General features: G+C 49.0%; 1 protein-coding gene across 1 annotated transcript; it reads left to right on the forward strand.

Moving 5' to 3' along the window:
* The first annotated feature begins 3,378 nt into the window (after positions 1 to 3,378).
* Positions 3,379 to 24,635, forward strand: LOC102934999 (keratin, type II cytoskeletal 8-like). Its single transcript, XM_043533161.1, has 9 exons — positions 3,379 to 3,711; positions 8,894 to 9,102; positions 11,271 to 11,331; positions 11,563 to 11,658; positions 13,917 to 14,087; positions 14,877 to 15,002; positions 20,266 to 20,486; positions 21,786 to 21,875; positions 24,482 to 24,635. The coding sequence occupies exons 1-9, from the start codon at positions 3,379 to 3,381 to the stop codon at positions 24,633 to 24,635; spliced, it is 1,461 nt and encodes a 486-aa protein (XP_043389096.1).
* Positions 24,636 to 26,653: the final 2,018 nt, after the last annotated feature.

The raw sequence follows: 26,653 nt of genomic DNA on the forward strand, positions 1-26,653 counted from the left end.
AGAGCAAGAAACACAGGGGACAGAACAGGCATGAATATGTTATGGGGGATTTGCTGTGAATCAGGCTGGGTATGGGGAGGATTGGGCTCCACTCTTTCAATTGGCAGAAAGGTGTATTGAAAACCAAAGGCACTTTGTTGTGTCACAGTTCTTGCAGTAGCTATTTAAGGTTCCATTGGATATCAGGTTCACTATTCAAATAGAAGCAGAAAACTGAGCAATACGCCCAGGTTATTAAGAATACAGGAAATGATAGTACACTGCATGGCAAACCTGGATCATTGCTCCTGATGTGGGGTGAAGTGCAGGAGCTGCTAGTGGGCAAGATGGAGCAGGAAGAGAAACCGATCATGTGGGATCCAACACCCAATCAGCTGAGGCAAGGAGTATGCAATGTCCCACAAAGGTTTGTAGCAAGGTACTCTTCATTGGAGCAAGGTTATGACTCTGAAACACTCCTTCCACCACTGTAGTAGTCATAAAACTAGCCCTCAGTCAACATTATTCATTCATATCCTACTGCATTCCTGGGAGATGAATTAATAAGAGATTAACCTCATTCTCAGGACAAAGATTAACCCAGAGTAAATAGGAACTAAATTACCTGCAGGATAAGGTAGCTGAATATGCCATTTTCAGATTGAAACAGAATCATCGCATTGCAGCAAAATGGCCATGAAAATTCCCCAGCTCTGGCACAAAACTGATTTGCCCACCGTCTCCGTGATTATAACAATGAGAAAGCTAACTGTATATTACTGGTCTGCCATAAAAATAAAGCTTGTTCTAAGCAAGTGGGGAGGTAGAATCTTGCACAATGAAATTAAGTCTTTGGATTTCTAAAGGTCTTTTAGCTACAGTAAGATAAGTAGAGGGTCCTTTAATAAAGGTACTCAACATGCTATAAGAAAGATAAGGTGCTACTACATGTATGATTATTATTATTATTATTATTTTATTTTTTGCAGTTCTTTGTGGTCCAGTATCTAGATTCTACAAAGGTTCTGCCAGAAGACTGATGATCAGAACTGCATTTAAACCAGTGCTGGTTGAACTTATTTTTGTTCACAATGTTTTTCAATGAAGAATGTTTTTTCCCCTCAAAATGGAATTGTCTGGTTTTGATTAAACTGCAGGAATGTCCATAAAAATGCTGGAAAATTTTGGCCATAAATGGCAACACTTTTTTTTGACCATTCCCCGAATTTTTTGATGGAAATATGTATTTTTTTCATTTTTGTTGAAATTTTTAAAGGGAACAAAACCCATTTCCTGACTAGCTGTTATTTAAGCACATTTGTGGGCTAATCAAAAGCCCTTTGAAGTCAATGAAAGATTTTCCATTGAGCACTGGATTAGGCCCTTAAAAGATAAACAGGTCTGAAGAACATGAACTCAGTGTTAGTTCAGAAGATTTCTTTTATATGTGACACAAATTACAAAGCCCAGCTGATCAAACATGATTGTAAGATACTGGTGAAAATTCTGACAATGTCTTTAGGATCTGATCCAAAGTTTATAGAAAACCATGGATTGTTTCTGTTGAATTCATTGGGCTTTGGATCAGCCCCTAGAGAGCTGATTCATTCTGCTATTCTTCTCCATGCAGGTTCCTGTGCTGTGCCAATCGCTGTGGTATCTTGGTTCATCCCAATCAGTTTTTTAAAATACAATTGCAGATGCCACAAAATGCTTTTAAAACAGAGTTAATAAAAGCAACTACATGGATGTATCTGTTGCAGCATTTCCTTAGTGGTGTAAAAGGCATCTGACAGCGTGGAGTGGTACTGAAAACAGATTCTGAAACAGGGAACTTTGAAGCAGAGATTCACATTCTCTGGAAGGGACAGATATTATTTTCACCATATATTCTGATTATTCTCCTTACCCTAACACAGACTGCTTTCTCCATCAGGTAAGTCTATAAGACACCATATGGGGAGAAAATTTCTGATAGCAGAGGGCTCTTTATTTTAGCAGACAAAAGCATAATAAGATCCAGCAACTGGAAACAAAGGGCAAAGATTTAATAGGGAGGATAATTAGCCATTGGAACAAGAAACCTAGAAAGGTGATGGATTCTTCATCATCTGAAGTCTTTAAATCAAGACTGGGTGTCTTTCTAAATGACATGTTCTGGGTCAATTACACTTTAAGGACTTGATTCAGGAATCACTTGGTGAAATTCTAAGGCCTGTGTAATGCAGGAGGTCAGACTAGATGATTTAATGGCCCCTTATGGCCTTCAAATCTATCAATCTAGCCAGCATCACCTCTGCTTTATCTTGGTGGAGCCTCAACCAGCTTGCCTTCATCCATGTCACAGTCTAAACCAGAATCCAGGAAAAACACCTGACTGAGTGATCTGGTTTGGAGAGCTATAAACTTATGACTGAGTGTTCTCAACGCTCTGCACACCATGCTTCCTCCCTCTCCCTCCTCATGGCTTCAAACACAGGCTGAATAAGAGACAGAGTGGACCTGGCGGAACATCACATGGGACTGGAGTGTCCTTCTGTAGAATGCTCAACATTCCCTTCCAGTGTCTGTCCAAGAGATAAGAACAAAGCCACTTTAGAGAAGCTCCTTGCAAGATCTGTGGGTAAAGGAAGCCAACAGGATCGTACTATCAAAATCAGGATTGCCACTTGGTTTTCTTCTATCACAGTCAACCAATGAAACAATTCAGCACAGTTCCCCATATCCTCACTCCTGCTGTCTTCTTGCTACATCCACCCCAGATCTTCTGTCAACCAAGGTGACCCCTGAGAAAAAAATTGGGAAAGAGGACACTTAGGGAGGCAGCAGATAAAAATTAAGTACAAAATTTGATATAGTGATATCTATATATACAGTTGACTATGCAAATTATATTGTCATAGAGTTGTTTGAAAAATGCTAATTATTTTTCATGGGAAATTTAGAAAATAAATTAATTTTTTAAAGAAAATTCTCTCAAAAATGTTCCCTTTTTTGTTGAAAACCCAAAGCTGTTTTCAGTTTAGGCTAAAAATTATTGCTATTCAAAAATAAAGAACCAAAATTTGTTACTTAATTAAAAGAAAAAAGAGAAATTGTACCAAACCATGAACATTTTTACTAAACAACAAACTAAAAAATACTTTTTAACTGGTGTATAGTTTTCTCTTTGCTGGTTCTGAAGAAGTTAACTAGGTTGGGCCCATGTTGATGAAGCAGATGATGAACTGGGTGCACTGAAGCTCTGCCCCTCCACTGCTCCACAGCCACTCAGGTGTATCCCTGCCCCATGGCCACCCTGGATTTAAATCAGCACTGACCTCACGCAATTCTCAGCCTTTACAGACCTTCCTCCAGTGCCTACCAAGCACTTCCTCATTCTCCACCGGTGTCGTCAAAATGTCTGTCATCTCCGTCAGTAAGAAGTACAGGAGTTCCCCCTGCAACTTCAGCAGCCAGTCCTATGCCTCCACTGGCCACTCCAGAATGAGCCCCCTGTCTTATGCCATCTCCAGCCCAGGTGGCAGCAAATTCAGAGGAGCCAGGAGCCCCTTGGGGCTGGGGATGAGCGGTGGGGCCGGCATCAAGGGTCGTCTTGTAGCAGTGAACTTCAACCGGAGCCTGATGAGTCCCATCAAGACTGGGCTCGACCCAGAGATCCAGCTCGTGAAAGCTCAGGAGAAGGAGCAGATCAAGACTCTGAACAATAAATTTGCCCACTTTATTGACAAGGTAAGCCTTGGGTCTTCTAGTACTGAGCATCCTCTCCTTGGCAGACGGATCTGTGTTGTGAAGAGCTCTGTTGTCCTCCTTTCCTATTACCTTTTAACTCTTATAAGAATTGGAGAGACCAGCGAAAACTGTGATGAAACAGCCCAAAAGGCAGTGGTGGCAAGTTGCTAATGTCATGGGAGCTGTTGTCAGTGTAATAAGTAAAGGCAATAAAGAGGGTTTAGTCACTGTGCAACCTTTAAGAAATCGATATGGCACAAAGAATAATCAGCCTGAACGGCTCTCACAGCCAACACCAGAAGCTAGCTAGGCCTTATCTGATGCTCCAAAGGTTACACTAAATGGGACGCTTTCAAGCAGACCCACGCAGTATCACAATTGCTGTCTATATTTTCAAAAGCGAGGAGACCAGTCAGTTTTGGGGTGCTCAGCTTGAAATGCCTCAAAAAGACTTGAGTTCCAGAGGTGGGCGCTCGGTGATTTTGGATAAAATCAGCCCCCTTTAAGGGGTCTTAAGTTGGGCACCCAAAATCACTATTCAGGCTAAACAGATTGGACAGGATCAAGACTTTATAGGACTCAACTTGGGAAACAAAAGAGGCTTCCCCGAACTCGTCAATATGTATTTTGGTTCATGCTTGGAGTAATCAATGAGCAACCTACAGTAAAGGCCAACCCTCTTTCATGCTTCTTTCTTATTGCTCCCACAGCCCAGTGGCTGTATTGGCCATTGGTTTTCTAAATTTTTTCTCTCTTAAGGGCTTAGAACAGGGGTGGGCAACTTGACTCTGAGAAGGAGCCAGAATTTACCAATGTACATTGCCAAAGAGCCACGGTAATGTGTCAGCAGCCCCCCATCAGCTCTCCCACCCTGCTCCCTGAGCCTCCCACCCACCGGCAGCCCCACCGATCAGCGCCTCCCCCTCTCTCCCGCACCTCCTGATCAGCTTCGTGGCATGCAGGAGGCTCGGAGGGGGAGGAGCAAGGGCACGGCAGGCTCAGGGGAGGGCGTGGGAAGGGGTGGAGTGGGGGCAGGGCCTGTGGCAGAGCCAGGGGTTGAGCAGTGGAAAGTTGGTGCCTGTAGCTCCAGCCCCGGAGTCAGTGCCTAGACAAGGAGCCACATGGAATCATAGACTTTAAGGTCAGAAGGGACCATTATGATCATCTAGTCTGACCTCCTGCACAACGCAGGCCACGGAATCTCACCCACCAACTCCTGTAACAAACCCCTAACTTATGTCTGAGCTGTTGAAGTCCTCAAATCGTGGTTTAAAGACTTCAAGGTGCAGAGAATCCTCCAGAAAGTGACCTGTGCCCCAGGCTGCAGAGGAAGGTGAAAACTCCCCAGGGCCTCTGCCAATCTGCCCTGGGGGAAAATTCCTTCCCGACCCCAAGTATGGCGCTCAGCTAAACCCTGAGCATGTGGGCAAGACTCACCAGCCAGACACCCAGGAAAGAATTTTCTGTAGTAACTCAAATCCCACCCCTTCGAACATACCATCACAGGCCATTGGGCATATCTACTGCTAGTAGTTGAAGATCAATTAATTGCCAAAATTAGGCTATCTCATCATATCATCTCCTCCATAAACTTATCAAGCTTTGTCTTGAAGCCAGATATGTCGTTCGCCCCCACTGCTTCCCTTGGAAGGCTGTTCCAGAACTTCACTCCTCTGATGGTTAGAAACCTTTGTCTAATTTCAAGTCTAAACTTCCTGATGGCCAGTTTCTGTCCATTTGTTCTTGTGTCCACATTGGTACTGAGCTTAAATAATTCTTCTCCCTCCATGGTATTTATCCCTCTGATATATTTATAGAGAGCAATCATATCTCCCCACAACCTTCTTTTGGTTAGGCTAAAAAAGCCAAGCTCATTGAGTCTCCTTTCATAAGACAGGTTTTCCATTCCTCAGATCATCCTAGTAGCCCTTCTCTGTACCTGTTCCAGTTTGAATTCATCCTTCTTAAACATGGGAGACCAGAACTGCACACAATATTCCAGATGAGGTCTCACCAGTGCCTTGAATAATGGTACTAACACCTCCTTATCTCTACTGGAAATACTTCGCCTGATGCATCCCAAGACTGAATTAGCTTTTTCACGGCCACATCACTTTGGCAGCTCGTAGTCATCCTGTGATCGACCAGTACTCTGAGGTCCTTCTCCTCTGTTACTTCCAAGTAATGCGTTCCCAGTTTATAACAGAAATTCTTGTTATTAATCCCAAAATGCATGACCTTGCACTTTTCACTATTAAATTTCATCCTATTACTATTATTCCAGTTTACAAGGTCATCCAGATCTTCCTGTAGGATATCCCGGTTCTTCTCTGTATTGGCAATACCTCCCAGCTCTGTGTCATCCGCAGACTTTATTAGCACATTCCTGCTTTTTGTGCCAAGGTCAGTAATAAAAAGATTAAATAAGATTGGTCCCAAAACCGATCCCTGAGGAACTCCACTAGTAACCTCCTTCCAGTCTGACAGTTCACCTTTCAGTGTGACCCGCTGTAGTCTCCCCTTTAACCAGTTCCTTATCCCCCTTTCAATTTTCATATTGACCCCCATCTTTTCCAATTTAGCTAATAATTCTCCATGTGGAACCTTATCAAATGCCTTACTGAAATCGAGGTAAATTAGATCTACTGCATTCCCTTTGTCTAAAAAATCTGTTATCTTCTCAAAGAAGGAGATCAAGTTGGTCTGACATGATCTACTTTTTGTAATGCCATGTCATATTTTGTCCCAATTACCATTGACCGCAATGTCCTTAACTACTTTCTCCTTCAAAATTTTTTCCAAGACCTTGCATACTAAAGATGTCAAACTAACGGGCCTGTGTTACCCGGATTGCTTTTTTTACCTTTCTTAAAAATAGGAACGATGTTAGCAATTCTACAGGCATACAGTACAACCTCTGAGTTTACAGATTCATTAAAAATTCTTGCTAATGGGCTTGCAATTTCATGTTCCTTTAATATTCTTGGATGACGATTATCCGGGCCGCCCGATTTAGTCCCATTAAGCTGTTCGAGTTCGGCTTCTACCTCGGATGTGGTAATATCTACCTCCATATCCTCATTCCCATTTGTCGTTCTACCATTATTAACTTCTGAAAAGCCGCGTGTGGCTCCGGAGCCACAGGTTGGCCACCCTTGTCTTAGAAGATCCCTTAGGAGCAGATTATTCCACATCTGCCCATTGTGGAGTTTCTTGCACCTTCCTCTGAAGTATCTGGTACTGGCCGCTATTAGAGATGGGATACTGGACTGCATGGCTGTAGGTCTGATCCAGCCTGGGAATTCTTATGTTCCTAACTGTGGGGATAGTCTTATCCTGGAAAAAGGCTCAGTTTTCCATGAGGACTAAGTGTTTTCTCCAAGTGGATGTGTCCTGTAGCCATCTGTGGAAGTGAGTGAGATTTGTCCTGTTCATAGAATCATAGAATATCAGGATTGGAAGGGACCTCAGGAGGTTTTCTAGTCCAACTCCCTGCTCAAAGTAGGACCAATCCACAATAATACTTCCTGAAGTGGAGAAAGATTAGTACATAGGGTATACATAGGAACAGGTTCTCCTCCCAGGGAGTTATGGGTTAGCATAGAGGAGATAAATTATCCTTTGCGGCTAAAGAATAAGGAGATGGGCCAAGTTCTCTAGTGTCAGAGTCATAGACTTTAAGGCCAGAAGTCAGACCAATGTTCTGATCAAAAGTCTCCTATGATCAGTTAATGAGACTGTCAAGAGGGCTATTTTTGCTCTTAATTTGTTTTGAAAGGCAGTGTCTGTTTCAGCACAGTTTAATGCAGAGACGCCGATTTTCAAATGTGCCGGGGGGATGCTCCACCCCAGGCCCTGCCCCCACTCCACCCCTTCCCCAAGGCCCCAGCCCCGCTCCACCTCTTCCCACCCCGTTCCGCCCCCTCCCTCAAGTGCACCCCACCCTCGCTCCTCTCCTCCCTCCCCCCAGCACCTCCTGCATGCCACGGAACAGCTGATCGCGGGAGGTGCTGGGAGGGAGGGGGGGAGCCAGTTGGTGGGGAGGACAGACAGGAGGCGCTACGGGGCAGGGGGGAGGCGCTGACCCACGGGGCTGCCAATGGGTGCTGAGCAGCCACTAATTTTTCCCGGTGGGTGCTCCAGCCACGGAGCACCCACGAAGTCAGCGCCTATGGTTTAATGGTGGAAAGCACTTTTCTCAGCTTGTGTGCAGATTCCCTTGACCATGGACACAGCTGCTCAGAGAGCACAAACAATTCTGTTGGGGCATGCGTCCGAAACTGGGAAAGTGGAACAGTGAAAGTGAAGAATAGTTGGCATAGCTTGGATAAAACTGGAAAGCTCGTGGCACAAGGAAAATGTACCTGTGGCTGGAGTTGGTTGAACGCTCTTATTTACATTACAATAAAACCTTCAAGATCAGGGCCCTAGCGTGTCAGGTGCTGTACACACTAGAGCGGAGAGAAATTTTTTAGCAAAAAGAAGCAAGTTCAGTGACGCCAGAACGTTTTGTTAATTCATGTTGATTTCACTGAATGATTTGTTTAAAAACAGAACAAAACAATTACAAAAATTGGTACCAAGCGATTTGAAGTTTCTGTTTGAAATGACATTTAGTTGCAAAACGTCCTTTAGTTTTATTTAAATTTTTTTTAATGTTTACAAATGGTCACAAGCATTTTAATTTTGTAGAAATTAGACTTCTTGTTCAATCCAGAATGAACTTTTTTTTCCGACTTTTCGATTAGCCAAAAATTTCCATCTGACCCCAAATTAATTTTTTTCGACCCTTTAAAATTGGTAATGAACCAAAAAAAAAAAAAAAAAATCGTAATTTGCCCAGTTCTAGTTCAGACACACAGCAAGAGATAATGCCCACCCCGCTGAGCTTACAATCTAAATAATGAGACAGACACAGGTCGGGAGGAGACACAGAGAGGGGAAGTGACTTGCCCAAGCTTACCCAGGTGCCAGCTGTCCACAGTCCTAAACCAGTTGCTCAATCTACTGGAGCACACTGGCTCTTGTAAATCGCCAGTTATATTTACACCCATTTGAATGATGCTTTTTCTCACTGCTGAAGTGAAGCAAAGGGGCTTTAGTGCAGCTGAAAAGTCTGGCCTGAGGTCTCCCATGTGCATAGTCACGCCAGTCTGAGGACGCAAACTCCTTATCTCCCCAGGTTCGCACACTGGAGCAGCAGAACCAGGTGTTGAAGATCAAGTGGAGCATGCTGCAGGGCCAGAAAACTGGGCCCATTAACATGGAAAACATGTTCAAGGCGTTTATCAACAACTTGCAGAAGCAGCTGGAGGACCTGGGGCACCAGAGGGTTAGGCTGGAATCCGAGCAGGGCAACATGGAGGACCTTCTGGAAGAGTTCAAGCGAAAGTGAGTCCAAACTATGAAGCAGCCAATGGGGACTTTCTCACCAGGCCGAAAGGATTGGGGAAAGATTCCAGGCTAGGGTGCTTTGCACATCCAGGCCTATATCTATTAGCTATGGAAGAAGGAGGTCCTAAAGCAGAGGTGGGCAAAGTATGGCCCGCGGGCCACATCTGGCCCGTGGGACCATCCTGCCTGGCCCTTAAGCTCCTGGCCGGGGAGGCTAGTCCCCAGCCCCTCCCCTGCTGTCCCCCTTTCCCCGCCGCCTCAGCTCACTGTGCCGCCAACGCTCTGGGCGGTGGGGCTGTGAGCTCCTGCTGGGCAGTGCGGTGGCGTAGCTGGCTCCAGCCGGGCGGCGTGGCTGCCAGTCCTACTGCTCTGAGTGGCATGGTAAGGGGGAGGGGAGTGGGGGGGTTGGATAAGGGGCAGGGGGTCCCGGGAGGCAGTCAGGGGACAGGGAGCAGGGGGCGGTTGGATGGGGCAGAGGTTCGGGGGGGGCGGTCAGGAGATGGGGAACAGGCAGCGTTGGATAGGCGTGGGAGTCGTGGGGGGCCTGTCAGGGGGCGGGGGTGTGGATAGGGGTCGGGGCAATAAGGGGACAGGAAGCAGGGGGGGTTGGATAGGGAGTGGGATCCTGGGGGGGCAATTAGGGGCGGGGGTCTCAGGAGGGGGCGGTCAAAACATGACTTTTCAGAAGAACTTGGTCCATTATATCAATGGGCAAAATTGTAGGACGGTTGGTATCTCCAGGCTCAGTGGGTAGGGGATCTTTTCTCCTAGTCACCTCAAGTCTGTGCCAATAGACCTGGGAGAATATTTTTGTTTGAAACGTGATTTGGGGAAAAGGCAGCTTTGGCAACAACTAACTGTGCTGTGAATTTGTGTTGGCTTCACTGAAGTTTCCTTGAAACACAATGGCAACACGTAAATAAAAGCCCAGTCGAAGCGAAAGGTTTCGTTTTGGGTCCAATGGAATGTTTCATTGGACCCAAAATTATCTTATTTTAATTTGTACTATTAGATTCTCCAGAAATTCTGAAAATTTCCCTTTTCTGTGTACCTGAAATGATTCCCCCCCCATCACCCCGGTTTTTCGGCACTGTTAGTGAACTGAAAAATGTATAATTTGCACAGCTCTAATTCTCACCTCTATCGTCTCTCTCAGACAAAGGTGCCGACTTTCTAATGAGCTGGGGGTGCTCAACCCCTGCTCTGCCCCAGGCCCCATTCCCAATCCTTCCCCCATGGCCCCACCCCTGCCCCACCTCGCCCCCACTCCACTCCATCCCACCCCACCCCACCTCTTCCCGCCCCCTTCTTCCCCCTCCTCCAAGCACGCCCCACCATCACTTTTCCCTCTCCCCCCCAGTGCCTTGTGTATGCTCGGAACTGCATGGGACAGCTGATCATGGTGCTTGGAGGAAGGGGAGGCACTGGGAAGGGTGGGAGGCGCTGATCAGTGGGGCTGCCGGTGGGTGGGAGGCGCTGGGGGGAGAAGGAGGAGCTGATCGGGTGGGGGCTGCCGTTGGGTGCTCAGTACCCACCATTTTTCCACTGATGAGTGCTCCAGCCCCGGAGCACCCATGGAGTCGGCACCTATGCTACACCACTGCATATCCAGACTAACTCCATCGTGCCCTTGGTGGGTTTAAATCAGGCCCAATATCTCAAAGCCGGTCCAGATTTATATCCCCATTGCGCTTACAGGCTCCAACTCTGATCATGGCCCTATTATGCTGGGGGCAGTGCAGTCGCATTGTGAGATGCAGTCCCTGCCCTGAAAGGCTCACGGTGTAAGCAGAGAAAAGGCGGGACGGGAAATGACTCATCCATGATCACACAGCAGGGCAGTGGCGAAGACAAGAATAGAACCACTAGGCCACACCACCTCTCTCTTTTGCAAAGTCCCAAAGTGCCCAGCCACAGTTGCAACAGCAAGGGCCTGATGCAACAGCACCCAAAACCCCAGCTGAAGTCAGTGGGAGCTGTGGGTGTTCTCCTCCCGTGCCGGGAGGGGAACACCCAAAGCTCCCACTGACTTCAGCTGGGGTTTTGGGTGCTCTTCAGAACATCCTCTGATGGTCCCCACATCTTTGTAGCTTCCGTAAGAGAATTAACTCCCAGCCACTCAGACGCACCCTGCAATGAGCTGATTCCCTCCCACCTGCTCACAGGTACGAAGAAGAAACCAACAACCGGACAAGGAGGGAAAATGAATTTGTCCTGCTTAAGAAGGTGAGTCCGTGCTTCTTCCAACTGGGTTTAGCGCTGGGCATCGGGCATGATTATTTATTTATTATGGGTATTGTGGGAGTGCCCGGGAGGCCCAGGCATGGATGAGGATGCTATTGCGCTAGGCGCTGTACAAACATGGAACAAAAAGATGGCCTCCTACCTCCAAAGAACTTCCAATCTTAGTAAACAGGGTTGGAGTCTGACTCACAGGTGCCTGGACTCTTTTCTCAGGAGGTGGACGAGGCTTACATCAAAAAGGAGGAAATGGAGGTCAAGTTGCAAAATCTGACCGACGAAATCAACTTCCTGATAGAGCTTTATGCCAAGGTAAGTGGCTTTTCTCTCCCTAGTTTACACTTTGTGGCAGCACATGAGGTGAGGGCTGCGTCCACACTGGGGTGCGTGGCTAGATGCGGCAGTGAAAGGCTCTAGCAGGTGGAGGCAGTGGGACACTACACGGCTCATGCTAGCAGTGTAGACGGGGAAGGCACTGGTTGGACGCGTAGAGAGCTGGGCAGGGTACAAGCCCCAAGGTTCTGGGCATAGGTGCTGACTCCGTGGGTGCTCCGGGGTTGGAGCACCCATGGAGAAAAATTAGTGGGTGTTCTGCCCCCCCTGGCAGTCAAGCTCCCCTCACCCCCCACCCCACCCCACCCCGCCCCTCCTCCTCCTCTTCCTCCCCCCAAGTGCGCCGTGTCCCCGCTCCTCCGCCTACCTCCAAGCTTTTCCTGGCCGCCGCCAAACAGCTGTTTGGCCGTGTTAGCACACTCCGGGAGGGGGTGGAGGAGCGGGCTTATGATGCGCTCAGGGTGGGGGGGGGGAGAGGTGGGGCCAGGGCAGGGATTTGGGGAAGGAGTTGGAATATTTGCAAGGGGGGGATTTGAGATGGGGACTTTGGGGGAAGGGGTTGGAATGGGGCTGGGAAGAGGCGGGGCAGGGGTGGGGCCTCATGGAAGGGGTGGAGTGGGGGCGGGGCCAGGGGCAGAGGCGGGAGTCCAGCACCCACGGGAAAGAGGGGAAGTCGGCGCCTATGGTTCTGGGGTGTCTTTACCTGCCTAAGCAGTGCCTCACCATCTACACTGCTGTTTATACTCATGCTAGGGGTGTGTGCAGTGACTGTAAGTGTAGACGTAGCCTTAGATTACGACTACAGTTCTAAATTTCCTGGTGAATTCCACTGAGTAACAGAGTTTCTGTAATGAAAGATCCTCCCAGTCTAGAGAGCCAGAGAAATCGTCTTTTTTTTAAAGGGGCAGACCTGCCTCCACAGTTCACTTTCCAACTAGCTGCAAAATTCCAGGCCAGATTTCAAGCCCCACAATGGTCAGGAGCTGTTTGGGGTTTGTTCGGGGCCCACAACTGGGATAAATAGTCACCAGTTGATTCTTACAAAACTCCTCTGTTGTAAGTGTCATGACTCCCATTCTACAGACAGGAGAACTGAGACAGAATGACTCACCCAAGGCCACTTGGCATGTAAGTGGCGGAGATGGGATCAGAACTCAGGAGCTCCTCCACTCAGCCTCTTAAGGGGTTGTTTACACTGCGGAAAAAAAAACCCCTGCCACAGCAAGTGTCCAAGTCCAGATCTGCAGACTCGGGCTCACAGAGGCTAAAAGGCTAAAAATAGCCTTTTCGGCATTCCCATCACGGCTGGAGTGCAGGTTCTGAAAGCCAGCGAGGGGTTTGTGTCTCAGACCCTGAGCTCTAGCCGGAGTGGGAATGTCAATATGGCTATTTTATAGCGCTGTAGCTAGAGTCTATAGCCCCAGGCTCTGACACTTGCTGCCATGGGTCTTTTTTTTTTGCAGTGTAGACATACCCTAAGACACTAAGCATATAGGGACTTCCATATTCCACTATCCTGTTTCTAAGAGTAGCCAGCACCAGCTGCTTCAGTGTAAAGAAAAACAGAATTAGCAGAGGTGGAATGATCTACCTCCATGTTAGGGCTCATCCTGACCTCTGACAGGCAGAGACAGGCTTCCCACCTGAACCAGGAGGTGTTAAACCCCTCCCTAAATTTGTCAGCGTTAACTGTTATAACTTTGGGTATTCTTCTCATCCCATCCCTTTTGGAATCTTGCGACTTTCTTGGCCTCACTGACTTCCTGTGGCAGTGAGTTCCACAGGCGAATGACGTGCTGTATGGAAAAAGTATTTTCTTGTCTCTATTTTGAATTTGCCACCCTTTAACTTCATGGAACGTACCCTTGTTCTTGTGTAAGGAGACCCTGATCTCCCTTCTCTAGACGTTCGTCATTGTATATACTGTTATTGTGTCCCCTTTTAGTTGTCTCCTCTTGAAGAGAAACCATCCCAATTTTGTCAATCTCTCTTCATAAGAGAGTTTCTCCAGCCCCTTAATCATACTTGTCACCCTTCCTTGAACCCCTCTAATTCTGCAATATCCTTTTTGGAGGTGGGGTGACCAGTGCTGCATGCAGAATCCAGAAGAGGCTGAAGCATTGATTTATATCAGCCTGGGGAGGGAGCTTCCATGGGAACCGGCTGCAGGGCTTATGGGATGCAGTTCGGTTCGCTGTCCTTCGCTATAACGAATGAGGGTTTTCTAACTCATGTAGGAGCTGCGTGAACAGCAGACCCTGGTAGAGGTGTCCAACACCCCCATGGTCACATCCGTGGACAGCAGTCCCAAGCTAGATGTGGACAGCATCATTGCGGAGGCCAGAGTGCAGTACGAGGAGATGGCTGAGAACAGCCGAGAGGAAGCTGAGAGCAAGTATCGGATCACGGTGAGCGAGGCCCGTCTCTGCCCTGAGCGGCTGCTGTTTAGAAGGGCAGGGCAGTCCATGTGAGAGAGAAGTGACAATATGGAACAGGGTGAGCCAGGGCCCTAGACAGCTTCCTGGTTCCTTTGCCAGGTGGCTTCATCCTTTGCTTGGGGTGGTGTTGACAGCAGGGGTACACCACCTAAGGCCCACTTCTTTCCGCCACTCCTGGTCAGATGGGCTGTGGCCTTCCTCATCCCTGACCTACAGCCATCAAGCAGGTAGGGGTCTATCCTGGGCTTTGTGTGCAAGGCCATCACCTTGGTGGAGGGGCCTTCCTGCCACATAACCCCCTACGCTACCCCAACCAAAGAGCCTTTCCTGCCACCCCAGCTGAAGGTCTTGTGTGTGGGGTTCCCCTCAGACACCCGTCTGAACCCTCTGAGCGCGCAGTGGATTTAGGGGCCTGCCACAAAGGGTGGGAACTTGGTCTCACTCCATTGGGCCCCCTGATCCAGGGGGATGGGAGAAACTGTTCCCCCATCTTCCTTGGCTGACCAAGAAGCAGTGCTGGAAGATGGAGCTGTTTTCTCCCCACCCAGGACAGTGGCTGCACAGAAGACAATTCCTAGGGGAACCCTAATTTGTACGTGCCCACCTCTGTACCCTTGCTGGCAGTGAGGTGACACGACATGGCTAGCATGAGGCTCTTCACTGAGGCGGTGGATCTCACCGGCTCCCAGGCTCGTGTTTCTCTAGATCCTGATCTGGACTCAGCGTCTCCTTCTCTCTTTCCCTTTCTCCCCTATGCAGTATGAGCAGATCCAGGAGAAAGCAGACAGGCACGGGGAAGAGCTCCGTGCCGCCAAGGCCGAGCTCAACGAGCTCAACCGGATGATCCCATGGATCCGGGCGGAGATTGCAGCTCTGAAAGAACAGGTCAGTGAGGAAACAGCTGGGGATTCACATGTGGATGGAGGGGCCACATCCAGCCCTGGGGGGGAGCTCTGCTGAAGTAATTCGGTGCCCACAGGGCCAGATTTTCCAAAAGCTCAGTGCACTGGGTGCATAGAATCATAGAAAAGTAGGCCTGGAAAGGACCTTTTGAGGTCATCTCGTCCAGCCCCATGCTGAGACAAGACCAAGTATACCTGGAGCACCCCAAGAGGTGATTGTCTAAACCTGTTACCTCCCTTGGCAACCTGTTCTAATGCTTAACTATCCTTACACGTAGAAAGCTTTCCCTCATCTCTAACCTAACTCTCCCTTGCTGCTGATCAAGCCGATTACTTCTTGTCCATGCTGGATTCCTGGGCTCTTTTGAAAACCCAGCACTTGAAAATCAGCACCTCCTTGTCATTTTCTCCATCCATTCTTTCGGAGACACCTTGAGGCAGGAGTGTCCGAACGGGGTGGAGGCCTGGGGGCCATGGCCCTCCCACTTTTTACTGGCCATAAGGGCGAACAATGGGGGAGAGGGGGCAGAGAGGAGCAAGTGGGGGTTGGGTTCTTGGGGGAAGAGGTGGTGGAAGGGCAGGGACTCGGGGGCGGTGCAGTGTTTTGGGGGGAGGGCCACGGTTTGGGCATCTGTTGCTCCCCCCACTTTAGGGTGCTTGTGCCACCCCTTCGTTGAGGCCGTGTGACCAGGGAAAGGGACTTCCCTTTAGGCTTCTTGCCATGTGTCCGACTTTCTCTCTAATGACAGTCGGGCTTGGGGACCAGTCACAATGTGATTCTGTTCTGTAGTGCGGGTAGGATGTTAATTGTGTCCTGAACCCTTGCTAAAGCCATGACCAGTGTATGCATTGGTTAGGAATTCAGTCACTGTCCTATCTATCTCTTCAGGGGTGACTTCATAGAATCATAGAATCATAGAATATCAGGGTTGGAAGGGACCCCAGAAGGTCATCTAGTCCAACCCCCTGCTCAAAGCAGGACCAAGTCCCAGTTAAATCATCCCAGCCAGGGCTTTGTCAAGCCTGACCTTAAAAATATCTAAGGAAGGAGATTCTACCACCTCCCTAGGTAACGCATTCCAGTGTTTCACCACCCTCTTAGTGAAAAAGTTCTTCCTAATATCCAATCTAAACCTCCCCCATTGCAACTTGAGACCATTACTCCTCGTTCTGTCATCTGCTACCATTGAGAACAGTCTAGAGCCATCCTCTTTGGAACCCCCTTTCAGGTAGTTGAAAGCAGCTATCAAATCCCCCCTCATTCTTCTCTTCTGCAGACTAAACAATCCCAGCTCCCTCAGCCTCTCCTCATAAGTCATGTGCTCTAGACCCCTAATCATTTTTGTTGCCCTTCGCTGGACTCTTTCCAATTTATCCACATCCTTCTTGTAGTGTGGGGCCCAAAACTGGACACAGTACTCCAGATGAGACCTCACCAGTGTCGAATAGAGGGGAACGATCACGTCCCTCGATCTGCTCGCTATGCCCCTACTTATACATCCCAAAATGCCATTGGCCTTCTTGGCAACAAGGGCACACTGCTGACTCATATCCAGCTTCTCGTCCACTGTCACCCCTAGGTCCTTTTCCGCAGAACTGCTGCCTAGCCATTCGGTCCCTAGTCTGTAGCGGTGCATTGGATTCTTCCATCCTAAGTGCAGGACCCTGCACTTATCCTTATTGAACCTCATCAGATTTCTTTTGGCCCAATCCTCCAATTTGTCTAGGTCCTTCTGTATCCTATCCCTCCCCTCCAGCGTATCTACCACTCCTCCCAGTTTAGTATCATCCGCAAATTTGCTGAGAGTGCAATCCACACCATCCTCCAGATCATTTATGAAGATATTGAACAAAACGGGCCCCAGGACCGACCCCTGGGGCACTCCACTTGACACCGGCTGCCAACTAGACATGGAGCCATTGATCACTACCCGTTGTGCCCGACAATCTAGCCAGCTTTCTACCCACCTTATAGTGCATTCATCCAGCCCATACGTCCTTAACTTGCTGACAAGAATGCTGTGGGAGACCGTGTCAAAAGCTTTGCTAAAGTCAAGAAACAATACATCCACTGCTTTCCCTTCATCCACAGAACCAGTAATCTCATCATAAAAGGCGATTAGATTAGTCAGGCATGACCTTCCCTTGGTGAATCCATGCTGACTGTTCCTGATCACTTTCCTCTCCTCTAAGTGCTTCAGGATTGATTCTTTGAGGACCTGCTCCATGATTTTTCCAGGGACTGAGGTGAGGCTGACTGGCCTGTAGTTCCCAGGATCCTCCTTCTTCCCTTTTTTAAAGATGGGCACTACATTAGCCTTTTTCCAGTCATCCGGGACTTCCCCCGTTCGCCACGAGTTTTCAAAGATAATGGCCAAGGGCTCTGCAATCACAGCCGCCAATTCCTTCAGCACTCTCGGATGCAATTCGTCCGGCCCCATGGACTTGTGCACGTCCAGCTTTTCTAAATAGTCCCTAACCACCTCTATCTCTACAGAGGGCTGGCCATCTCTTCCCCATTTTGTGATGCCCAGCACAGCAGTCTGGGAGCTGACCTTGTTAGTGAAAACAGAGGCAAAAAAAGCATTGAGTACATTAGCTTTTTCCACATCCTCTGTCACTAGGTTGCCTCCCTCATTCAGTAAGGGGCCCACACTTTCCTTGGCTTTCTTCTTGTTGCCAACATACCTGAAGAAACCCTTCTTGTTACTCTTGACATCTCTTGCTAGCTGCAGCTCCAGGTGCGATTTGGCCCTCCTGATATCTTTCCTACATGCCCAAGCAATATTTTTATACTCTTCCCTGGTCATATGTCCAACCTTCCACTCCTTGTAAGCTTCTTTTTTATGTTTAAGATCCGCTAGGATTTCACCATTAAGCCAAGCTGGTCGCCTGCCATATTTACTATTCTTTCGACTCATCGGGATGGTTTGTCCCTGTAACCTCAACAGGGATTCCTTGAAATACAGCCAGCTCTCCTGGACTCCCTTCCCCTTCATGTTAGTCCCCCAGGGGATCCTGGCCATCTGTTCCCTGAGGGAGTCAAAGTCTGCTTTCCTGAAGTCCAGGGTCCGTATCCTGCTGCTTACCTTTCTTCCCTGCGTCAGGATCCTGAACTCAACCAACTCATGGTCACTGCCTCCCAGATTCCCATCCACTTTTGCTTCCCCCACTAATTCTACCCGGTTTGTGAGCAGCAGGTCAAGAAAAGCGCCCCCCCTAGTTGGCTCCCCTAGCACTTGCACCAGGAAATTGTCCCCTACGCTTTCCAAAAACTTCCTGGATTGTCTATGCACCGCTGTATTGCTCTCCCAGCAGATATCAGGAAAATTAAAGTCACCCATGAGAATCAGGGCATGCGATCTAGTAGCTTCCGTGAGTTGCCTGAAGAAAGCCTCATCCACCTCATCCCCCTGGTCCGGTGGTCTATAGCAGACTCCCACCACTACATCACTCTTGTTGCACACACTTCTAAACTTAATCCAGAGACACTCAGGTTTTTCCACAGTTTCGTACCGGAGCTCTGAGCAGTCATACTGCTCCCTTACATACAGTGCTACTCCCCCACCTTTTCTGCCCTGCCTGTCCTTCCTGAACAGTTTATAACCATCCATGACTGTACTCCAGTCATGTGAGTTATCCCACCAAGTCTCTGTTATTCCAATCACGTCATAGTTCCTTGACATCACCAGGACCTCCAGTTCTCCCTGCTTGTTTCCAAGGCTTTGTGCATTTGTATATAAGCACTTGAGATAACCTGTTGATCGCCCCTCATTCCCAGTATGAGGCAGGAGCCCTCCCCTCACAGACATTCCTGCCTGTGCTTCCTCCCGGTATCCCGCTTTCCCACTTACCTCAGGGCTTTGGTCTCCTTCCCCCGGTGAACCTAGTTTAAAGCCCTCCTCACTAGGTTAGCCAGCCTGCTGGCAAAGATGCTCTTCCCTCTCTTCGTAAGATGGAGCCCGTCTCTCCCCAGCACTCCTCCTTCATGGAACACCATCCCATGGTCAAAGAATCCGACTTGATTACAGTCGATAAGTATCTACGTGGGGAACAAAGATTTGATAACGGGCTCCTCAATCTAGCTGGCAAAAGCTAACCAGATCCAAAGGCTGAAAGTTGAAGCTAGACAAATTCAGACTGGAAAATAAGGGGCAGATTTTTAACAGTGAGGGCAGTTAACTATTGGAACCATTTGTGGTGGATTCTCCATCACTGGACACTTTAAAATCAGGATCGGATGTTTTTCTAAAACATCTGCTCTCGTTCAAACAGGAATTATTCTGGGGGAGTTCTACTGGGCATGTTATACAGGAGGGCACCAGACTAGCTCAGTGGTCCCCAACGCAGTGCCTGTGGCCACCATGGCGCCCGCCGGGGCATTTTTGTGTGTCCGTAGGACACCCTGCTGCCGAAATGATGCCACTGAGCGCGGCCGCTGGAGAATCGCCCGCCAAAGTGCCGCTGAGAAGCGTTGCCGTTTCTCAGCGGCATTTCAGCGGCGGGGCAATATGCTAATCCCACAAGAAAGGTTGGGGACCACTGGACTAGCTGATCAAAATGGTCCCCTCTGGCTTTAGAACATCTGTCTCTTTCTGTCTCTCTCTGACCTGTAGTTCCACACTCTAGCCAGCCTCGCTCGCTCTCTCCGGTCTCTTTCTCTACTTAGCAACTTTCCCCACTCTCATTGCCAATGTATCTCAGCACCTTACAAACTTGGTTACGGTGTTGGACCGGGACTCAGGAGATCTGATGTAAATTCCTGGCTCTCCCACATTGTAAATGTCAAAACCAAACATTTGGGCTTTTTCTGTTGTTGGTTTACTGGTTTTCGTCTGAAGCAATTCAGTGAATGGATTCCAAAATATTTCAGCCGATGTGAATTTGCATTTTGCAGTGAAAAATAAGTTTTGGATGAAAAAGTGTCACCTGCCTCTCATCTCCTCCTGATCTCTAAGACTAGAGACTGGATTAAGCCCTGATACGTAAGCCTTAATACCCCTTCCAAAATGTGTGTTGTCATTAATTATAAGGGCCCTACCTCTCTTCCCTTGCTTACTTCTTTTCTTGCTGGGAAATTTCCACTTACCCAGTAAGTAGCTCTCTTTGGAGTTGCCCACGTGATTGGAGAGTTGGCCTTAGAATGTCCTATCTGATTTCTGCTGTCAGCTGAACCCTTTCCTCCATAGATGGCTCCAAAGAAAGACTGGGTCTCAGTGGAAATCTGTCAAACGTCTGTTTTGCAGAACGCCAAGCTGGAGGTGGACATTGTCCAGGCTGAGGAGCAAGGCAAGATCGCTGTGGCAGATGCTACAGAGAAGCTGCAGAAGATGGAACATGCCCTGCAGAAAGCCAAGCAGGACATGGCGCTCCAGCTGCAGGAGTATCAGGCGCTGATGAGCCTCAAACTGGCGCTGGATATCGAGATCGCCACCTTCAGGAAGCTGCTGGAAGGAGAGGAGAGCAGGTGGGCTTTGGGATGGGGATGGCGTGAGTCATGATTGGATGGCTCTCCACCACACCCAGCAATGGGAGAACCAATGAGAGAGCTGAGTACCATAGGCCAGCCCCCAGTGCTAGAAAGTTGGCTCCGACATGGTGCACCTGTCTGTCTCTGAGCTAGATGGATTAACCCTTTGATTGCCGACCTCTCTCTGGGAAAGAAGCTCAGGTGGGTTTGGAAGGGGGTCGGGTGGCACATGATGTGATTGGATGCCTCCTGCTGGTGGGAGGGCCAGTCAGAGAAACCAGATGAGCCCAGTGCTCATGCACTGGCCCCAACAGGCCAGTCCAGTGCTAGGTTCATTGTGACCAAGGTTGCCACATCATCGGAGGAGATGGGTTTGCGACTGAGCAGTACAGATTAAGAACAAGCAGACTGGAAATTAAGGTAGCTGTGCGGGACAAACTGGACGCTGTGTGTGTGGAGTATCTTTGGAGGAACCACTTGGTCGGCCTGTAGATATTCTGCTTCTGTTTCAGGGTGACTTCCCCCAATAAACTGTACTTGACCCTTAATCATCTCTTAACCCGGGTTGCTGGTCCTTTAACTGCGGGTGCACAAGATCGTTCCGAAGTGCGCGATTACAGCCAGACGGCTTTCTATGGAAGTCATTGTTCATGCAGAAGTGGGCCAGCCGCTTCCCAGCTGAGCACAGCCTCTGAGCTTGATTCACCACTTCTCCACGCCTTGCCTCACGCTGGTATGTCAGGCAGGCAGCCTCTGTCTGCGGCTGTGCTGAGGCAGGGGTGAAATGCCTTCCAGGGGGGTGAGTCATGGAGTCAATGAGGTGTCGAATGGCTGGGCTTTAACTCGGTTCCTAGCACTCTATCTCCTAGACAAGCCAGCCTCATGCCGTGGAGGAAATGGAGTAAAGCATCAGGGATCTCCTGTGTTCTAGTCCCAGATTTGCTGCTGGCTCACTGTGGGCTTAGGGGAGGTCATTTAACCTCTCATTAGTACCATAAGGATAACGATCCCATAAGAAATATTTCTACCTCCGGCTTCACTGTGGTTGCTATGCAGCATGCTAATTTTCCGCTCAGATCTTCTTGGGTAGAGCCCCGATCCTTCTGCTTCACAATACAGGCCCTTATTGACTGAGCCAAAGGAGAATCTCTGTTAGTTGCCAGCAGTATGGGGCTCGTGACACAGAGATGAACTGTTCTGAGTCTGTGTTGACGGTGGCTTGCACGCACAGCACTCACCGTGTCCTTCTCTGCATCCCACCTGCACTAAGTTTTGTCGCTCTCTTCTGCTTGGCAGGCTGGAATCCAGTACGCAAAACGGGAGCATTCAGACTAAGACAACCGGCTATTCAAGTAAATATATTTCATCGGGGGCACCGGGGAGGAGGTGGGCAGCAGGGCAGACCATAGAACCAGGACAAAATCCCACTCCCATAGCAGTGCTGGACTTTACTAGCCAGTGGGAGTTTGGCACGTGTAGGGAGAGCAGAATATGAGAGATGGCTTCTGTCACGTGGGTCAGAGAGGAGAAATTTGCCCCTTGTGAGTCACTAAGGTCCTGATCCTGTAAGCTGCAGAACATACCCCACTGTCGACAATCACATCCAGTGCCATAGGCGTGGGAACTATGGGAGCAGGGGGGCTGCAGCACCCCCAGGTTTTGCGCAGGTTTTGTGCCTGTGGTCCCGGCTGCTGCCACTGCACTCGGGGTCCCAGCTGCTGCCACTGCACTCGGGGTCCCAGCTGCTGCCCCGCATCCAGGGTCCCAGCTGCTACCCCATGTCCAGGGTCCCGGCTGCTGCCCTGCGCCCAGCGTCCCGGCTGCTGCTCCATGCCTGTGATCCTGGCTGCCGCCCCGCGTCCAGGGTCCCAGCTGCCGCCCAGCATCGAGGGTCCCAGCTGCTGCCCCATGGCCAAGGTCCCGGTTGCCAACCCTGCGCTGGGGGCTCCATGCTGGCCCTGCACCCAGGGTCCTGGCTGCTGGCCCCATGCCCGGGGGCAAAGGGGCTGGCTTTCAGCACCCTCACTATTAAAAGTGTTCCAGCACCATTGTCCGGTGCTGGGACCGTCGGCTAGATTCTGACCTTTTCTGGCCTCGTGTTCGCTTAAACTCTCATTCCCGGGGCAATCCAGTTAATGACAATAAAGGGCCATCTACTGTCTTCAATTTCACCCATGCCATCTCATTGGCTGAGATGGCAGGATGTAGACAAGGGCCCAGCCTGGCTGGTGGCTACTCCTTGTTCTCTGCTTCACTAGAATGGGTCTGAGGTGTCGTCCATATTCACAGAGCTGGGAAGCTTCCCGGTGGCTGAAATTTCATGCCCTCCTTTTTTTTCCAGGCAAAACACTGTTTTTGACCAATGTGTACATTTTCCATGGAAAATTTCCATTCTGGCTGAAATTTTCTGGTTTAAAGAAACTGAAAATTTTGGGTCAAGGTTTTGGAGTTTTGTAAAAAAAAGAAAAAAAATTCATTTTTTGGGGGGTTCAGTTTTCCGTACATTTCGTTTGGTTTGTTTAGAAAACTGAACGTTTGTGGCTTTGGAAAAAAATCAAACATTTCTGTGGTTTGAGTTGGTTTTTTTGTTTTTTGTTTTAAATTGAAAATTGATTTTTAAATTGATTTAGTTGGGGATTAGTCCTGCTTTGAGCAGGGGGTCGGACTAGGTGACCTCCTGAGGTCCCTTCCAACCCTGATACTCTATGATTCTGTGGAAAAGCCTCAAAAGGTTCCAGGGGAAGGTCTGAAAAAAAATCATAAAAAGAAAAGATTTCCCACAAAAAAGAATGAGTGTGTTTCATCCCGCGCAAGTCTAAGTGTAACGCTAACAATTGTTGGTGGGCGGGATCGAACCTGGGGCCTCTGGAGCTTAGCGTGTGAGCTTCTGCGGAAAAGGACCTAGGGGTGACAGTGGACGAGAAGCTGGATATGAGTCAACAGTGTGCCCTTGTTGCCAAGAAGGCCAATGGCATTTTGGGATGTATAAGTAGGGGCATAGCGAGCAGATCGAGGGACGTGATCGTTCCCCTCTATTCGACACTGGTGAGGCCTCATCTGGAGTACTGTGTCCAGTTTTGGGCCCCACACTACAAGAAGGATGTGGAGAAATTGGAGAGAGTCCAGCGAAGGGCAACAAAAATGATTAGGGGTCTAGAGCACATGACTTATGAGGAGAGGCTGAGGGAGCTGGGATTGTTTAGTCTGCAGAAGAGAAGAATGAGGGGGGATTTGATAGCTGCTTTCAACTACCTGAAAGGGGGTTCCAAAGAGGATGGCTCTAGACTGTTCTCAGTGGTGGCAGATGACAGAACGAGGAGTAATGGTCTCAAGTTGCAATGGGGGAGGTTTAGATTGGATATTAGGAAAAACTTTTTCACTAAGAGGGTGGTGAAACACTGGAATGTGTTACCTAGGGAGGTGGTAGAATCTCCTTCCTTAGAGGTTTTTAAGGTCAGGCTTGACAAAGCCCTGGCTGGGATGATTTAACTGGGAATTGGTCCTGCTTCGAGCAGGGGGTTGGACTAGATGACCTTCTGGGGTCCCTTCCAACCCTGATATTCTATGATTCTACAGCATGAGCTAAAAGCCAACTTCCTATTAGCTAAGGCTGTAGAGCAGACACATTTTAGCTCTCTCTCTAAGTGGTCTCAGTACCACTAGATAGGCCAGTACACCACACCTAGAAGGTGTGTGGGTTACAGAAGCAGAGTGGATCCTGTAGCAGAGAACAGACTGTCACCTTGTAGTGGCTGCTGATGTAACCAGTACGTGGTGCGTAATGCAGATAGACCACATTATGGCCCATCCCTCTGACCTTGCATGGTCACTGTCCCGGCCTGTGATCTGGGATGGTGGGTCTGTCTCCTACTGGTGCTGTCCTTGAGCATGCTTGATTCTTCCCCTCCGTTGCGCTGCCCTGAGCGGTTGCATCTGGGATGCAGGGTTGGAAGCCCGTGAGCTAATGCGTCCATGTCCCTCTTCTCTTCCAGGTGGGCTGAGCACAAGATTCGCTGGCAAATTTGGCAGCTCGTAAGCGTTGGCGCTGCCCCGCAGTTCCTCCCCCCTGGAAAGCTTGAGAAAAATAAAACCAGGGATGGAAAATTGGTGTCCGGCGTCCTCTCAGATGAGCCTCTGTTACTTTAGTGCCTTAACAGATGGGCCGTCATTGATCAGCTAAGCCAGTAGGTCTCTGGGCGAGACTGGGACAGGGGCAGAAATCTGGGACCCCCCCCCCCCAAATCTAGCAGCGGTTGCAAATTCTGTTCATGATAATAGAGGAGTTGGGTGATGGGGTGAGCGTAGGCAACAGTGGGGTAAATGGTTTGCCAGTGTCCCCTGACATCAGCGTTTGGTCCCTATCAGCCTATGCTTCTTTCCTTCTCAGTGGCTGCGGAGCAAAGCTCTGTTAGGTTTTTCCTCTCTTTCCCCTGCCCAGAGAGGGTCATTGTTCACCCAGTGAACTTCTTACCTCCGATAACGACATCTCTGTTCTCTTTACAAGACAAGCGGAACCCACTAGTGAGCGTGTATTACAGGTCCCTGATCCACGGAGGTTGCTTCTCTATTGCCTATACTAAAAGACCCAGTTGTCAGGACCGGGGTGTGGGCGGTCAGGCCTAGTTGTCCGAGCAATGGTGGTCAAGCCTAGTGGCCAGAGCTGGAGATGGAGGCCAGGCATAGTTCTGAGGTCAGAGCCGTAGTCAGGAACCAGGTGACGGAGCCAAGGGTCAGAGCTCGAACCAGAAGTCAGAGCTGGAGTCAGGAACTGAGCAGAGGAGCTGGTCTGTGATTGTTTTGGGATCAAAGACCCACTTGATGTTACTGAGCAGAGCTGGGTGAGTGGGGTGCATTGGGAATAGGGCTGGTCATGCTGGCCCATGAAAAATTTGGGGATTGAGAAAAAAAATTCACCCTGAACTGGGGTAAAAAGCCAACGTGTCGAAGTTTTTTGCATAATGGAATTCCGAGAAAATTTTAGTTGGCAGCTGGTATCAAGCGGAATGCCCCAAGGGCCGGTCCTTGGGCTGGTTTTGTTCAATATCTTCATTAATGATCTGGAGGATGGCATGGATTGCACCCTCAGCAAGTCTGCAGATGACACGAAACTGGGAGGAGAGGTAGATACGCTGGAGGGTAGGGATAGGATACAGAGGGCCCTAGACAAATTAGAGTATTGGGCCAAAAGAAATCTGATGAGGTTCAACAAGGACAAGTGCAGAGTCCTGCACTTAGGACGGAAGAATCCCATGCACCGCTACAGACTAGGGACCGAATGGCTAGGCAGCAGTTCTGCAGAAAAGGACCTGGGGGTTACAGTGGATGAGAAGCTGGATATGAGTCAACAGTGTGCCCTTGTTGCCAAGAAGGCCAATGGCATTTTGGGCTGTATAAGTAGGGGCATTGCCAGTAGATCGAGGGACGTGATCGTTCCCCTCTATTCGACTTTGGTGAGGCCTCATCTGGAGTACTGTGTCCAATTTTGGGCCCCACACTACAAGAAGGATGTGGAAAAATTGGAAAATGTCCAGTGGAGGGCAACAAAAATGATTAGGGGATTGGAACACATGACTTATGAGGAGAGGCTGAGGGAACTGGGATTGTTTAGTCTGCGGAAGAGAAGAATGAGGGGGGATTTGCTAGCTGCTTTCAGCTACCTGAAAGGGGGTTCCAAAGAGGATGGATCTAGACTGTTCTCAGAGGTAGCAGATGACAGGACAAGGAGTAATGGTCTCAAGTTGCAGTGGGGGAGGTTTAGGTTGGATAGTAGGAAAAACTTTTTCACTAGGAGGGTGGTGAAACACTGGAATGCGTTACCTTGGGAGGTGGTGGAATCTCCTTCCTTAGATATTTTTAAGGTCAGGCTTGACAAAGCCCTGGCTGGGATGATTTAGTTGGGGATTGGTCCTGCTTTGAGCAGGGGGTTGGACTAGATGATCTCCTGAGGACCCTTCCAACCCTGATATTCTATGATTCTATGATATTTTCAGGCCAATCGGAACAATCCCTTTCCACGTTGACCCTTTTTTATTCTTAATTTTTTAAAATAAAATGGCTCAAAATTCGGAGCCCTGCCGCCGACACAAAGAACAGCCCGTGCTGTCCACCCAGCTCTGATGTTGGGCAGAACCAAAAATGTTGGTGGAAAACCCTGTTTCAGTTTA

This window comes from Chelonia mydas, chromosome 20 (genome assembly GCF_015237465.2).
Source record: "Chelonia mydas isolate rCheMyd1 chromosome 20, rCheMyd1.pri.v2, whole genome shotgun sequence".
In the NCBI taxonomy this organism is placed as follows: domain Eukaryota; kingdom Metazoa; phylum Chordata; order Testudines; family Cheloniidae; genus Chelonia; species Chelonia mydas.

What these genes read in the sequence shown, in the direction of transcription:
- LOC102934999 (XM_043533161.1), top strand. Translation starts at nt 3,379, where the DNA reads ATGTCTGTCATCTCCGTCAGTAAGAAGTACAGGAGTTCCCCCTGCAAC. An exon ending in TTGCCCACTTTATTGACAAG is followed by an intron (nt 3,712 to 8,893) that starts GTAAGCCTTGGG and finishes TTATCTCCCCAG; the next exon opens with GTTCGCACACTGGAGCAGCA. An exon ending in CTGGAAGGAGAGGAGAGCAG is followed by an intron (nt 20,487 to 21,785) that starts GTGGGCTTTGGG and finishes TCTGCTTGGCAG; the next exon opens with GCTGGAATCCAGTACGCAAA.